The sequence below is a fragment of the Triticum urartu genome, chromosome 2A, assembly GCF_056163025.1.
Source record: "Triticum urartu cultivar PI428250 chromosome 2A, HENAU_Tu73, whole genome shotgun sequence".
NCBI lineage: Eukaryota > Viridiplantae > Streptophyta > Magnoliopsida > Poales > Poaceae > Triticum > Triticum urartu.
The window spans coordinates 51,015,226-51,028,461 of record NC_141874.1 but is presented as its reverse complement, the minus strand read 5'-3'; the positions used below and the strand labels follow the sequence as shown (position 1 = coordinate 51,028,461).

Sequence of the window (13,236 nt, the reverse complement as noted above, 5' to 3'; positions counted from 1 at the left end):
GCTAAATCCTAGAAGCTAGCCTATGGTATGATTGTTGTTGTCTATGTTCTATCGACTAGCCTGGCCCTGGTTTATATAATGCACCAGAGGCCTAGGTTAATAAGAGTCCTAGCCGAATACGCCGGTGGGGAGAAGTCCTTGTCTTGATCGCCAAGTCTTTGTGAATCTTCCTTGTATGCGGCAGCTGTCCGAACTGGCCCATGAGTATACGGCCATGGGGGGCCTCGGCCCAATCTAATAGATCGGGAGACGACATGGTGAGTACCCCCTAGTCCAGGACACCGTCAACCACCATCTCCACCGGAGAACTCGCGCAACATGACAGCTGGGGCGTCTTGAATCTCTTGATCTAATGTCGATGCGGCCGGCCCTTCTCCGAGGTCTCTGCCTGGCAAGAACCAGGAGTAGCCCAAGTCTTGGGAAGAACCCAGCAGATGTTGATCTTCTGTCGTCGCGTTCACGCGCACGTAGTTTTAATGTGAGGACGTCACCGGTGGCCATTGATTCCCGTCAATCGCCGCACCGCCGTAGCGATCCTGATCTTGAGCGAAAAGAGATGAGTACGATTGCGACGCCGACATGTGCTCCTCGGGAATCGCTTGTCGGGTGGCCGCGCGCTCTCCACTGTCGTCGTCGCGGCCGTAATCATCGGGCTCCCTCTTGCGCTTCTTGCCATGGCCACTGAACAGAATGTGATACAGCCTGACCGACGACGAGGCCAGATCGGGCGGGCCTGTGACCGAGTACTCGTGCATCACCCACCTCGTGCTGCCCTTCTCGCCGTCATTGTGGAAGTTGAGGACTTGAGGTGGTACTTCTTCCAGGTGATCTCCATGCCGCTGTCGGGGACGATGAGCTGCTTGTCATCCACGATGACCTTCTGCCCTTCCCAGCACCCGCCGCCCGCGCAGGTCCGCTTGTTCCGACTCCCCTTGTCGTCTATGGTTTGCCCGTGGGCAAAGAAGAAAGCATCGTCCTCCCGCCCGTGTCTGTTCAAGAGCTCCCATGGCGGCGCGCTCAACGGATCGTCCTCGAGGATGATGCCCTCCAGCGGGAGCTCCTGGCCAAGGAGTCGACGGAGCAGGTAGTATTCCACCGCCTCGTCGTCGTGAGGCTGCAGCTTGTAGCCCCGCATGAGGCCCAGCACGTCGGCCAGCTCTACCATGGTGTGCCTGGAATAGGTAGCTAGGATTAATGTTGCTAGGGTTTGGATGGTTCGGGACTTGAGACGACAGGTACGTTTGGTGCGGTGCGTGATCGGAAGGTACGTAGGTACATACGTCTGATATTTATTATCCCCGGCCACCCGGTGAGCAGATAGAACAGACTGCCATACGTATTTGGTCGATCACGTTGGAACTCGGATCCGGATGGAAATTACTGGCGGAGCCAACAAGACAAGGAACATACCACCCATTGGATCGGCCGGAAAACGCTTACTAGGGTTCCGTGACATGCATGATTTTAATATAGCTATGCTATCCAGGCAAATATGGAGACTCATCCAACACCCGAACTCTCTCTGTGCTAAGGTATTGCAGGCTCGGTATTTTCCGAATGGCTAGATTCTAGATGCTGCTCCTAGGGACGGTATATCCTACTCCTGGCGCAGTCTACTTCACGAGCTACACCTTTTCCGGGAAGGGTACATTTGGAGGATTGGCGATGGTACTCAAGTAAAGATTTGGTCTGATCCGTGGATACCTCGGCCCTGGTCACGACGAGTCTTGACCCCCAAAGGGCAAAATCTCCTGGAGCGAGTTTGTGACCTCATTGATCCAACTACCGGACAGTGGGACGAGCAACTGGTGAGAGACACCTTCTGGGCGGATGACATCAAATATATTCTCCACATACCGCTATGAGAGGGGGTCCAAGATTTCATTGCATGGCAGTACGATACCAAGGGTGTCCACTCCGTCAAAAGTGCATACAAACTCCAGCGTCAGCTCGAGCAAAACATGATGAATGGTGGTGTGGGGGAAGTGATCCGAACCCTGGCAATCTGGACAGTGCTAAGAACGATTGCTGGAAGCGTCTTTGGAAGATCCTTGCCCGAAAAACATCCAAATGTTCACTTGGCGGCTTAAACATGAATCCCTCGCTTTTCGCACAAATGTAGTACGCAAGGGTTATTGGAGTAATCCAAACATATGTTGGGTTAATTAAAATTAGTATTGTTGCAATCAGGCTTGCCGGTGATTAATGTATTGAGTCTGGTTAAGTCTAAGCATGATTAGGGTGACCGATGTTTACGTCAGTTCGGCAGATCGCCGTACAGTTTGGAAAGTTTTCATGTGGATGCCTGATCATGTACGAGTTGCTAGCTCGTTTAGGAATTAGTATAGTTGCGTCAGTTGATTGATTTAGGAAAGCGTCCGTGTACGAGTTAGCTAGCTATACTAGTACATATACGTGTCTTAGTAGGGTTCCTAAAGCTTGTCAAGGTTGAGTCGGTTTGAGTCATGGCTGGTACGTGTATATATGTACAGCCTAGGGCGTATGTTGTAATCAAGAGAAAAAAGAGAAAAGCAATAAATAGAGGAATTAGAGGGTGCGAGACGCACCCTTGGCTATCCACTTTTATGTGCGTATGTTCGTGTAGTTTGATGTGATCGATCCTGTGGGAGAATTTCTAACAATTGGTATCAAAGCAAGGTCGAGGTGAAGCTGCGCTTTCCCCGGGGTGGCGACCAGATTAGCACCTCGGGGCGGGCAATACATTCGCTGGTGTAGCGACGAAGAGCGGCAGGCGATTTAGTCGTTGGTGTAGCGACAACTAGGAGCAAGCGATATAGTCGCTGGGATGAAGCGACGAGGAGGAGCAGGCAATTGTCGCTCGAGCGGCAATAAGGAGGATCGTGCAGTTGTTGTTCGGCGGGGCGGTGACAAGAAAGCGGCGAGGACGGAATTCCAATCATTGGTATTAGAGCAATTATCTAGGATCAGCGTGCAAGTTATTAGACTAGGAAAGTACCTAGTACGTACTAATATTTGGAGTAGTATGAGTTCCGGCGAGTTCATATACGGTGTACCCAATCGCCGACACAAAATGCTTGTTCTGTGGCAAGGCTGATGAGGACGGAGCACACCTGTTCATAAAATGCAAGTCAGCAAAGGAGGTGTGGAGAGACCTAGCCATGGAAAAGAAACGCATGGAGCTGGAGACTATTACGTCTGTGCATGTGATGATAGATTATCTCTGGGATCTAGATATTAAAAAGCGGCTACATGTGCTCACCTTTTGGTGGTTGTGGTGGTCAAATAGGAACAAACTCATAGAAGGAGAAATGCCTCTTGCGGCTGCAGAAGTGGCTAGACGGACCAGGAGCAATGTTCTCGAATATCTGCACATCTTCGGGAAAGCAGCTGACAAGGCAACCCCAGAGAGATGGCGACCTCCGGTGAAGTCTGATTATAAGATAAATATGGACGGCTCTTTTGTTCCTGGTCAGCACCACGTCGGGTGGGGAGTCGCAGTAAGATCAAAAGGGCGCATCCTGCTATGTGCTCGGGCAGGGAGGAGTGACAACGTAAGTGATGCTTTTGCTGCTGAAGCCGTAGCTATGTCCCACGCGATCAATACGGCTGTCGACCTTGGTCTGGTACGAGTAGAGCTTGAGACGGACTCGCAACTACTGGCTAAGGCGTTGGACTTGCGCAAGGTGGATTCTTCGGCGTACGCAGCTATGATCAAGGACATGAAATACTAATTGAAGCTCTGATTCTCTCATTTTTCTATCTTTGTCTGTTGACGTAGCGCGAACTCGGTCGCTCACAAACTGGCTAACCTTGGTCGTTTGTGTGAACCTGACCACTGTATGCAATGGGAAGCGGTTGTGCCTGCCCGAGTGGATGAATGTATTTTGGCGATCTGCCCGCACGTTGAGTAATAAAGCCATGTTGCTTTAAAAAAACGTGCATACTTAAGGGCACGCACACGTATGCATGAGACGCGTATACATGGTGGTATGGACTTTGCAAGATGACCTTTTACTAAGTATGCATGGTGAAGACACGGTACTATCTGCATGTAATATGATGCCGTTGGCTCTCTTTTTTTAACTCGCAGCAAAAGTGGCTCTGGTCTATCCTTGAATATAGCTGTTGAGGAGAAGAATTGGAAGGCCATTTCGGCTGTAAAAGCTCCCAATAAAATGAAAGTTGTCCTATGGCATTTTGCTCAAGATTGTCTTCCATCCGGAGCATAATTATAACGACAACACATCTCCGATGCTGTGTGTTGTTGTTTCTGTGGTCGACTGGAGAGTGCGGAGCATGCATATCTATTATGTCCGCGTGTGAGGGCTGTATGAGATGTGATCAAGGAGTTGGCAGATATCCAACTATAGCGAGGATTCGTCAGAGTTTCATCAACTACTCGGTAGGTTTTGTCGGCGAGCTTCAACACGTTGCAGCAGTGTCTAGGCCTGGCGTTTGTTAGCTGTTGTAGTTACCTTACTGGAGCTTTGCGTGCCAGATTAGTGTGAAATCCATCTGGATCTCACGCCTGGTTGTCAGTGGGGTGGTGCAGGCTGGTGGTCGTGGTCGTCGGGTTCAAGGCTTGGGGCGTGGTCCATGGCAGTGCAGTGGAGGCTACTGGCGGCGTGCAGTCGCTTGGCAGTGGAGCGTCGGTCCATGATAGTCGGCGGGTTAGGTTGCGGGAACGATTGGACGCTTCTACAGCCCTTCTGCGGCAACATGTGGTGCCTGCTCGGCGTCTCTCTCCGGTGGGTAGGTGGCTGGTGCTCGCCATATGCACTGATGGGCAGGGAGATACGGTGGGGTGATACGTCTCCAACGTATCTATAATTTTTAATTGTTCTATACTGTTATATTATCAATCTTGAATGTTTTATAATCATTTTATAAAAAATGATACTAATCTATTGATATAGTGGCAAGTGTCAGTTGTTGTTTTTTGCATGTTTTTTACATCACAGAAAATCAATACCAAACAGAGTCCAAATGCAACAAAACTTTACGGAGATTTTTTATGGACCAGAAGACACCTAATGGGCCAAGGTTGCGCCCAGGGGGTGCTCCGAGGAGAGCACAACCAACCAGGGCACGCCAAGAGGCCCAGGCGCGCCCTGGTGGGTTGTGCCCACCTCGGGTGCCCTCCGGACCGCCTCTTTGCTCTAGAAATGCCCCAATATTCCAGAAACCCTAGGGGAGTCGACGAAAATCAATTCCAGCCGCCGCAGAGTCCAGAATCACCAAATCCAATCTAGACACCATCACGGAGGGGTTCACCACTTCCATTGGTGCCTCTCCGATGATGTGTGAGTAGTTTTTTTTAGACCTTCAGTTCCGTAGTTAGTAGCTAGATGGCTTCCTCTCTCTCGTCTGATTCTCAATACAATGGTCTCTTGGAGATTCATATGATGTAACTCTTTTTACGGTGTGTTTGTTGGGATCGGATGAACTTTGAGTTTATGATCAGATCTATCTTTTTATATCCATAAAAGTTATTTGAGTTTCTTTGATCCCTTATATGCATGATTGCATATAGGCTCGTATTTCTTCTCCGGTATTTGGATTTTGTCTGGCCAACTTGATCTATTTATCTTGCAATGGGAAGAGGTGCTTATATGATTCGCCCGTTCTTGTAAGCAGTTCTATGATGAAGGATGTCTCTGTTACCACTACAACCTTATGCGTGTCCTTTTATTTACCACAATCTCTAGTGAGAAATGGTGAGCACACAATAAGCTTACTGAAGACCTTGGGCCCTCCCTCTTGTTCCATTTTCCGAACCTGCATGCAAAGTGGGAGGAGGATGAGGGGCAGGAGCACGGATGACGAAACAACCTCCTTGAGATTTCCTATCAGGTTAATTATTAGATGGTTGTATACAAAATTATGCAGAGAAGATATGATTTGACTCAACTCTCATAGGTGTCATCACTTTACATGCATCCCAAGCAAGACGCATATATAAGAAAATCACATCCCACATATAAAACCGAGACTTTTATTCATCACAACAAAGCTAATTAAAAAAGGCAGTTGGGTGGCTTGATAGGATCTTCTAGACAAGAGAAAAGTCTACTAGATCCCTTCCGCTTATTCAAATTGATTGAGAAATACACACCGGAAATAAGAGCATTAGCCTCTAGCTAGTAGCTTAGAGAGGGTGCACGTAGACACCAAGCGCGTCGAGATATATCCCACTGCGTCCGAAGAAGCCCACGATGTTGCTATTCTTTTGCACGGGTATGGTGAAAGTGGTTCCCTTCGCTTGTCCGAAAGGCCCGTATGTCTTCATGTTGGTGACAAATTTCAGTGATGTTATTATGTTGTGGTTGTCTCTGCCATAAAGGCTGAATGTTCCGGAAACTTCCTTCACAAACTCAGAAGTGCCGAGTACGAACTGCATTGCGCAAGAATAAATAAGTGTTTGTTGCTTACATATGAAACTGAGAAAATCACATAAAATTTCATTAAAAGAGTCCACTGACCGTATTTTGTTTTCCTCCAGAACCTCCCCAGGGTCCAACAGTGCGCTTCTGACCAGCTTGGTCTACATAAGAAAATTTGATTGAATCAATGATGGTGCCGCTGCTAACTGTGATGCTCTCTATACGTCTTGGTGCCTCGACGATGTCTTTATTTGAGCCTCCATTTCCACCCCATGGTCCAACCTTTGTGGGAAGGCTCTACAATATGATAAGACAATTATGTGATATTTTCTTGAATAAAAGGGACGCGGACACAAACTAATGAAGATTTAGGTGAAGACAAAAAGTAGTTGTATATGTTGGTTATTCATCTCACCTGTGAACCTTTAAGCATGGGACAAAATCCATGGACAGTGAGCTCTATGATGTTACCGTCGCTCCTTTGCTCATGGAACTTTTTGTAGATGACACCGGTCGCCATAGCGAACTGTCCTGTCCCACCAACAATAGCCCACTCACCTTCTTCAACGGATATCCCCATCACTTGAAGCGTTGATCCCTTAAACCTATATCACGTTCAGATGTGGTTGTTAAAAAATTCAAAAAAATAAAATTCAAAAAAAGATGTGGTTGTTAACTGTATCATGCACTGCAATATACAGTATTACCTAATGATATAATCATCTGTAGTTTAACTAATCAACATGAAGATATATTGCTTCACAAAGATATATATAACCATGTATGAATGCATCTGTGTACGTACCTTTCAACCTCGAATGTTATGCTGAAAGTATTCTGCCAGTTACCGGCATAGATATGCAAGCCTTGTGCACGCGCAACAACGGTGGCGCCGGGGCTAGGGCCATCACATATCGGCCAGTTGTTAACGACGGTCGCACCCAAACCGGTAGTAACATTCGAGTCTATTATGCCTGACTGATTCTGGTTTGAACCAAGGGGAGTGTGGAAAAGGTACAGGCTGCGGAAGTTGAGCTCATTGCTCTCCACGAACGCGGCGCGGGGAGTTATCTGGAAATTGGCCATGGTGACTAGTGAGTTGGGTGGGGCTCTGGTTCAAGGGATGTTGTAGGCTTATGAGATGCTAGTAGATTGTTGTGTGTGAGAACTAGAAGGCTGGGAGTCGTATTTATAGATCACTAGCTAGGGCCAATGCCAATAGGAGCATGTCTAGGATTAGATGGAGCGAGACATCCCATGATGTTTTGTGCATGTGAGGATCAGCCATGTGCACCACGAAGACGCTAGGATGCATACGAGGACAGAACTGGTGGTGCTGACTCATCCTTGTGCATCACGAGCACCTTTCTCACCGGCAACAGAATCACTCGATCTCAGCTTTGGTGGCAGTAAGGAATAAAGGCACATACGGGCAACGCTGCATGCTTTCTTGACTAAGGATGTGCACCTCGTGCATCACGAGCTCATGTGCTCCGTGCTCACAATCAGGATAAGATTTTTCCTCCAAGGCCATCATTAGAATACAACGATCCTTAGGTGCACCTTGTTAGTAATTTGGTACTACCTCCGTTCGAAAATACTTGTCGAAGAAATGGATCCGGAAATACTTGTCGGAGAAATGGATCCCGGATGAAAGCAGTATATATGATTCAGTTTTAAAATGAGATTTCCCTCTGAATGGGAACTTGTGGAATCCTATATGATGGACCATGAAATGAAGGGCTGAAGTTGATTACTACATGTTCAAGAGAGATAGGGTCGTACATCGCGCCTATTTTGAAACTTCAGAGCCCAGGTGTCTTATAAATTTTTGATTCTGACAAATTATTTTTGAAAAAAATTCAGATGATCATTGAGTACTATTTCTCAATAATAACCTTAATAACTGTAAAACTCACTATCCCTTGATAAATTTTATATTCATAATTCAGCCCGTTTGCGTGTTTTAACATGGCATAATTAGGACAACGTTTGCTATTCGAGACTCGTGCATCACGAGAACCTGTCTAACCGACAAGAGAATCACTGCATCTCAGATCTGGTGGCAGTAAGAAATAAAGGCACGTACGGGTAATGCTGCAAGCGGTGTTGACTGAGGTGTTGACTGAGGACGTGCACCATCTGCATCACGAGCCCTCTCCGCTCAGTGCTCACGGTCAGTACAAGATTCTTTTCAGGGAGGGAATCACTACTGTACAAATGGTGTTGCCACTAACAAGGAAAACATACTGTTAGGCTTGTCCTACTTTTGTAAGTTGTGGAAATCCGATGGGATGACCATGAAATGAAGGGCTGAAGATGATTACTATTACAAGTTCAAGAGAGATTGGGTCGTGCATCACGCCTTCCCTTTTTTTCCTAGTACTCCCTCCGTAAAGAAATATAAGAACATTCTAATCCCTCCGTAAAGAAATATAAGAACATTTAGAATGTTCTCATATTTCTTTGCGGAGGGAGTAGAATATAAAGTGTGAAGTATATATGGTGTGCCTATGTGAGAAAACAACAAAACAAAAATGTATTCTGATAATTATCGATATGTGTATGTGGCATCCTATGTAAGATACTGCTCATGAGAGTATTATGGTTTAGCAAAATAATAGCCCTCTTATGAGTTTAACTACATTTATGAAAATTTCAATTAACAAATTAACTATTTGCAATATATGAGAAAGCATTTGCACTCAGCCTACCGGGAATCCAGCTCGGCTCTTATATCGAGAGGTATTCATTTAACATTTTTCCCAAAATGCGCATACATATTTTTCCCATCAAATTCATGTAAAAAATAGAAAAAAAACTATGTTCTAAATATTTTAAATTAAATTATTTTCTTTTTTCATGTAAGTACAAAATATATGCAAGAGAATAGTGTAAATTCATACTCCCTCCGTTCGAAAATATAGTAACTGTGCGCCCCACGGTGGCACCCGGCTTATGTATAAACCATGTGGCAGAGGAGGCACTTGGCTTATTGTTTGACGAGATTTTGTCGTAATTTTGTGCTTATCAATTATAAAAATATAGCGTTAATACGTGTGTACAAACAAGTATATGCTAGAAATTAAGATTACTTGGGCACTTCTGTTATCAGACCCCGCACCCATCATGTTTCCCAGCATGTCTCAAGTTCACAGAAGCTCACGTCCCAGGGAAGACTATAGGAAAAGATTATGAAAGGGCTACCTGACCCAACACAAGTTGGGTTCGGTGTGTAGCCACATGGCAACCCTGGGTCGTGCCACCAAAAGCCCCAAATAAAGTGCCAGAGGGTTTTCTTAGTACACATAGGTGAATGGTTGTCTTCCAAGTTCTGAAGGTGGGCCCCCGAGCAAGTGTGGAAAGTGATCCCCGAAGAAGTGCAAGCAAATCTCCAAAGTGAAAAAATACTCATGAAGTCCAAGGTAATGCAGCTAGCCCATGCAAGCAATCCTCACAATAGAGGAAACCTCAAATTCCAAGAAGCAATCAAAAAGTTCCAAAAGTACCAAGAAGCAAATCCGGCAATCTTGAGCGGTAGGGGAACCACTAGAAAGAAAGCGGAAGATAGCCATTCACCACCCCTCATTAATGCATGAAGAAAAAAATAGCCAAGCTGTTATCCCAAAACCATCACCCTTATCAACCTCACCTAAGTCTCTGGGTTCTTGAGGCATTGCGCGGGGGGCATGATCGAGCTGTGGGGTTTCTCGATACCATGATGGGCTAGGGTATGCTTTTCTACTGCCTGTCAGAGGCATCTCTGAAGCACGGTGTCCCCATACACATAAGCTAAAGCTTATTCAGTTCTTAACTTGCTGATGGTCGTTTCGACAGTCCCCAATGATAAGCCCTTTGGTAGCCTTTATTGATGACACATTATAGCTAATGATTGTCAGGAGGGCCAACATCTTCATCCAATCTAAGAAATACTTCATTTTTTATGACATTACATTCCATAAATATGCTTGCATGCACTCTTTTGTTCATCATCAGTGCAGCCATCACTAGTTAATGGCGCACACGTTGAGCCTGCACCGACAGGATGGCTACTTGGACAGTAACAAAACTGCGTCATGATAATGTCGATGACATCCTGACATTTGATTGTCTACCCCAATATACGGCAGACACTGGGGCAGCGAACCCGTGTGTCCACAATGTCGTCGACAACATACTCCATCAACATTGGGGGCAATTGCATCAGTTCATCCAAGACGTCGCCGACGGCGTCTTGGCTTCACCAACCTACTCCATCGACATTGGGGGTTAACACTCATGTGTTCACAGGGTCGTCGATGACATCCCGACATAGAGCTTTCTACACCAACACATGCCATCGGCACTGGGGGCAGTGAACCCGTGTGTCCGTGACATCGCCGACGACATCTCGGCATCGAATAATCTACACCAACAAACTTCATCAACACTAGGGGCAGCAACACCAGTGCGTCTATTACATCGCTGATGATATTCCGGCACACTATTGGTCTACATCAACATATGTTGTTAGCACTAGTAGCAGCAACACCCATGCACCTACAACACCGCCGCGGCACTCCGGCACCCTTATCTTCAACAACAACGAAGCGAGTTGAAGTATATTCCGGCACTCTCTGTTCTGATCACGCTGATGGGATTCCGGTGTAGAATTTTTTTCTACCTCGGCCACAACGTCTTGGTGTTACCTCGATGATTACGAGGTGACCCACCAATGGCTTTCTAGTATCTCATCTACATCAACGTGTCAACTTCACGGGAGCAGTGCAACGCGCCAGTGCGGCCAGCGTGAATCTGTGAAACCCTTCAATTTAGCCGGCTGGCACCGCGACAGCTGCGGTCGCGGCTAGATTGATAAATTTACTTCAGGGCACAGCATGGTATTTTGCCGTCAAATAAAAAAAAAAGAGGTTGTATTGTTGGCTGGCACCATAGCTGCTACATGGTCACAACAAGTTTCCTCGTCATGTAAGTGAATTCGCTTGCACTATTCTTAATGCATGACTGCGACATAGTCTCATCTTTATGTCCGAAGATCCACTTCCTCGGCCATAATTTGGGGGAGTACCTAGAACTCATCTAGATGAGATATAATTTGGTCTCATTCACTTGGAAAACAAGAACATATAACATCTACGTCAGCACACACGCATCTTATAGCATCTTATAGCATCACATACAATGGCTATAAAAGATGAATGAGACCAAATTATATCTCATTTAGATGAGTTCTAGCAAAACTGATAATTTGGAGTGCCTCCTAGGTGTTCTAATTAATGCTGAGTGATGGGTGCACCGCACCAACACACGCGCCCATCGCCAATGTGGCCGCTAAGACGCGCCCTTGCCACTGATACCTTCGGACGCCACAGGGCTGTCAAGAGAAGGACCTCAGGATACATGTGTACATGGCCTCATTGTATGCAGACATTTCCTTCTTGTATGAGTTGAAGAGAAGTTGGGACGTGCACGTACCTCGTGCGCACAAGCAAGTTCTGACTTCATTAATCATGATAGCAATCTCAAGATAATCCAGCTGCTCTCGTGGTAACTAGTACAAGCACATGTGGTGGGAATTCTACGACTAACTTCGATGCTATCTCGCCACCAGGGCTGCTGATCTACTCGGGCGCAATGGTTGTTGCGGCCGCCGCCAGCCAAGCACACTCGCTGCCGCGGCGCTGTGCAACATCAGTATTTTACCTTCGTTGCCCTGATGAAGAGATACATATACCTGCTCCTGCACGCCTCATGGTCCTCCGCCTTGATGATGGAACAAACAGCAGGAAGCATTGAGAGAGGTTAATCATAGTTCTCTGCATGCACACGTACATTTTTTTTTGAGGGAACATGCACACGTACATGATATGATGAAAATCCCATGCGTGCATACGGCTACTAGCTAGCTAAGTAAGTAGAGGGGCTAGTTGGCTTAGATTACCGGTGCAGGCCCATCAGGCCAGGCCGAACGTGCCAGCCGTGACCATGCGCAGATCTAGCTGCTGCACCGCACGCACAAAGGATAAGTCTCAAAGAGATAACGTTCTTATCATCTCCATGAGAATAGCACCTGCCGAACAAGTCCTCCGCAGCGTCCGCGCATCTCATAGCTATCCATTGCCATGACGCTGGCCTATATAAAGGCTGAGGCAGCAGCCACGAAGAGGGGAGGGGGGAGCCGTACCAGAGAATACGCCCCGGGAAAACACATACACAAGAAAAACCATAAAGAGAAGGGAAAGAGCCACGTGCCCACGGTGGCGGCGAGTACGGCAGCCTTGTTCGGCGGTGCACGTGCACCAGACCGGCAAGAGGATGCTGCCGCCGCGGCGGCAGCAGCGACACCCGTCCAAGCTCCAAGATGCGCCGGCGGCGACGGCAAGACCGCTGCGTCAAGTCAAGCTAGCTCTTCACATGAGCGTTTGATCGAAGACATCTTGCGTTGCATGGCACATGCATATAAGGGCACACGTACAATTCCTTTTCTAATGATTCTTCTTTTATTCTCAATTAGCAAATGTCGAAGATGGAGATCTGAAGGCCATCGCGAGATCACATCCAGGAGGGCGAGGAGACGCGCCCACGGCGGCGGCGAGTACGGCAGCCTTGTTCGGTGGTGCACGTGCACTAGACCGGCGAGAGGATGCCGCCGCCGCGGCGGCAGCAGTGACACCCGTCCAAGCTCCAAGATGCGCCGGCGGCGACGGCAAGACCGCTGCGTCAAGTCAAGCTAGCTCTTCACATGAGCATTTGATCGAAGACATCTTACGTTGCATGGCACATGCATATAAGGGCACACGTGCAATTCCTTTTCTAATGATTCTTCTTTTATTCTCAATTAGCAAATGTCGAAGATGGAGATCTGAAGGCC

The 13,236-nt window shown here is 47.1% G+C and overlaps 1 protein-coding gene and 1 pseudogene across 1 annotated transcript; both read right to left on the bottom strand.

Annotated features, from left to right (window-relative positions):
- Window positions 1-473: 473 nt before the first annotated feature.
- LOC125506699 (NAC domain-containing protein 83-like) lies at window positions 474-1,165 on the bottom strand (annotated as a pseudogene).
- Window positions 1,166-5,961: 4,796 nt separating this feature from the next.
- On the bottom strand, window positions 5,962-7,507 carry LOC125555542 (mannose/glucose-specific lectin-like). The gene is made up of 4 exons (XM_087539568.1): window positions 7,171-7,507; window positions 6,781-6,970; window positions 6,465-6,662; window positions 5,962-6,376 (listed from the first exon to the last, which is right to left on the bottom strand). Exons 1-4 carry the CDS (start codon window positions 7,449-7,451, stop codon window positions 6,131-6,133), a joined length of 915 nt encoding a protein of 304 aa, XP_087395694.1. The 5' UTR covers window positions 7,452-7,507; the 3' UTR covers window positions 5,962-6,130.
- Between the last annotated feature and the right edge of the window lie 5,729 nt (window positions 7,508-13,236).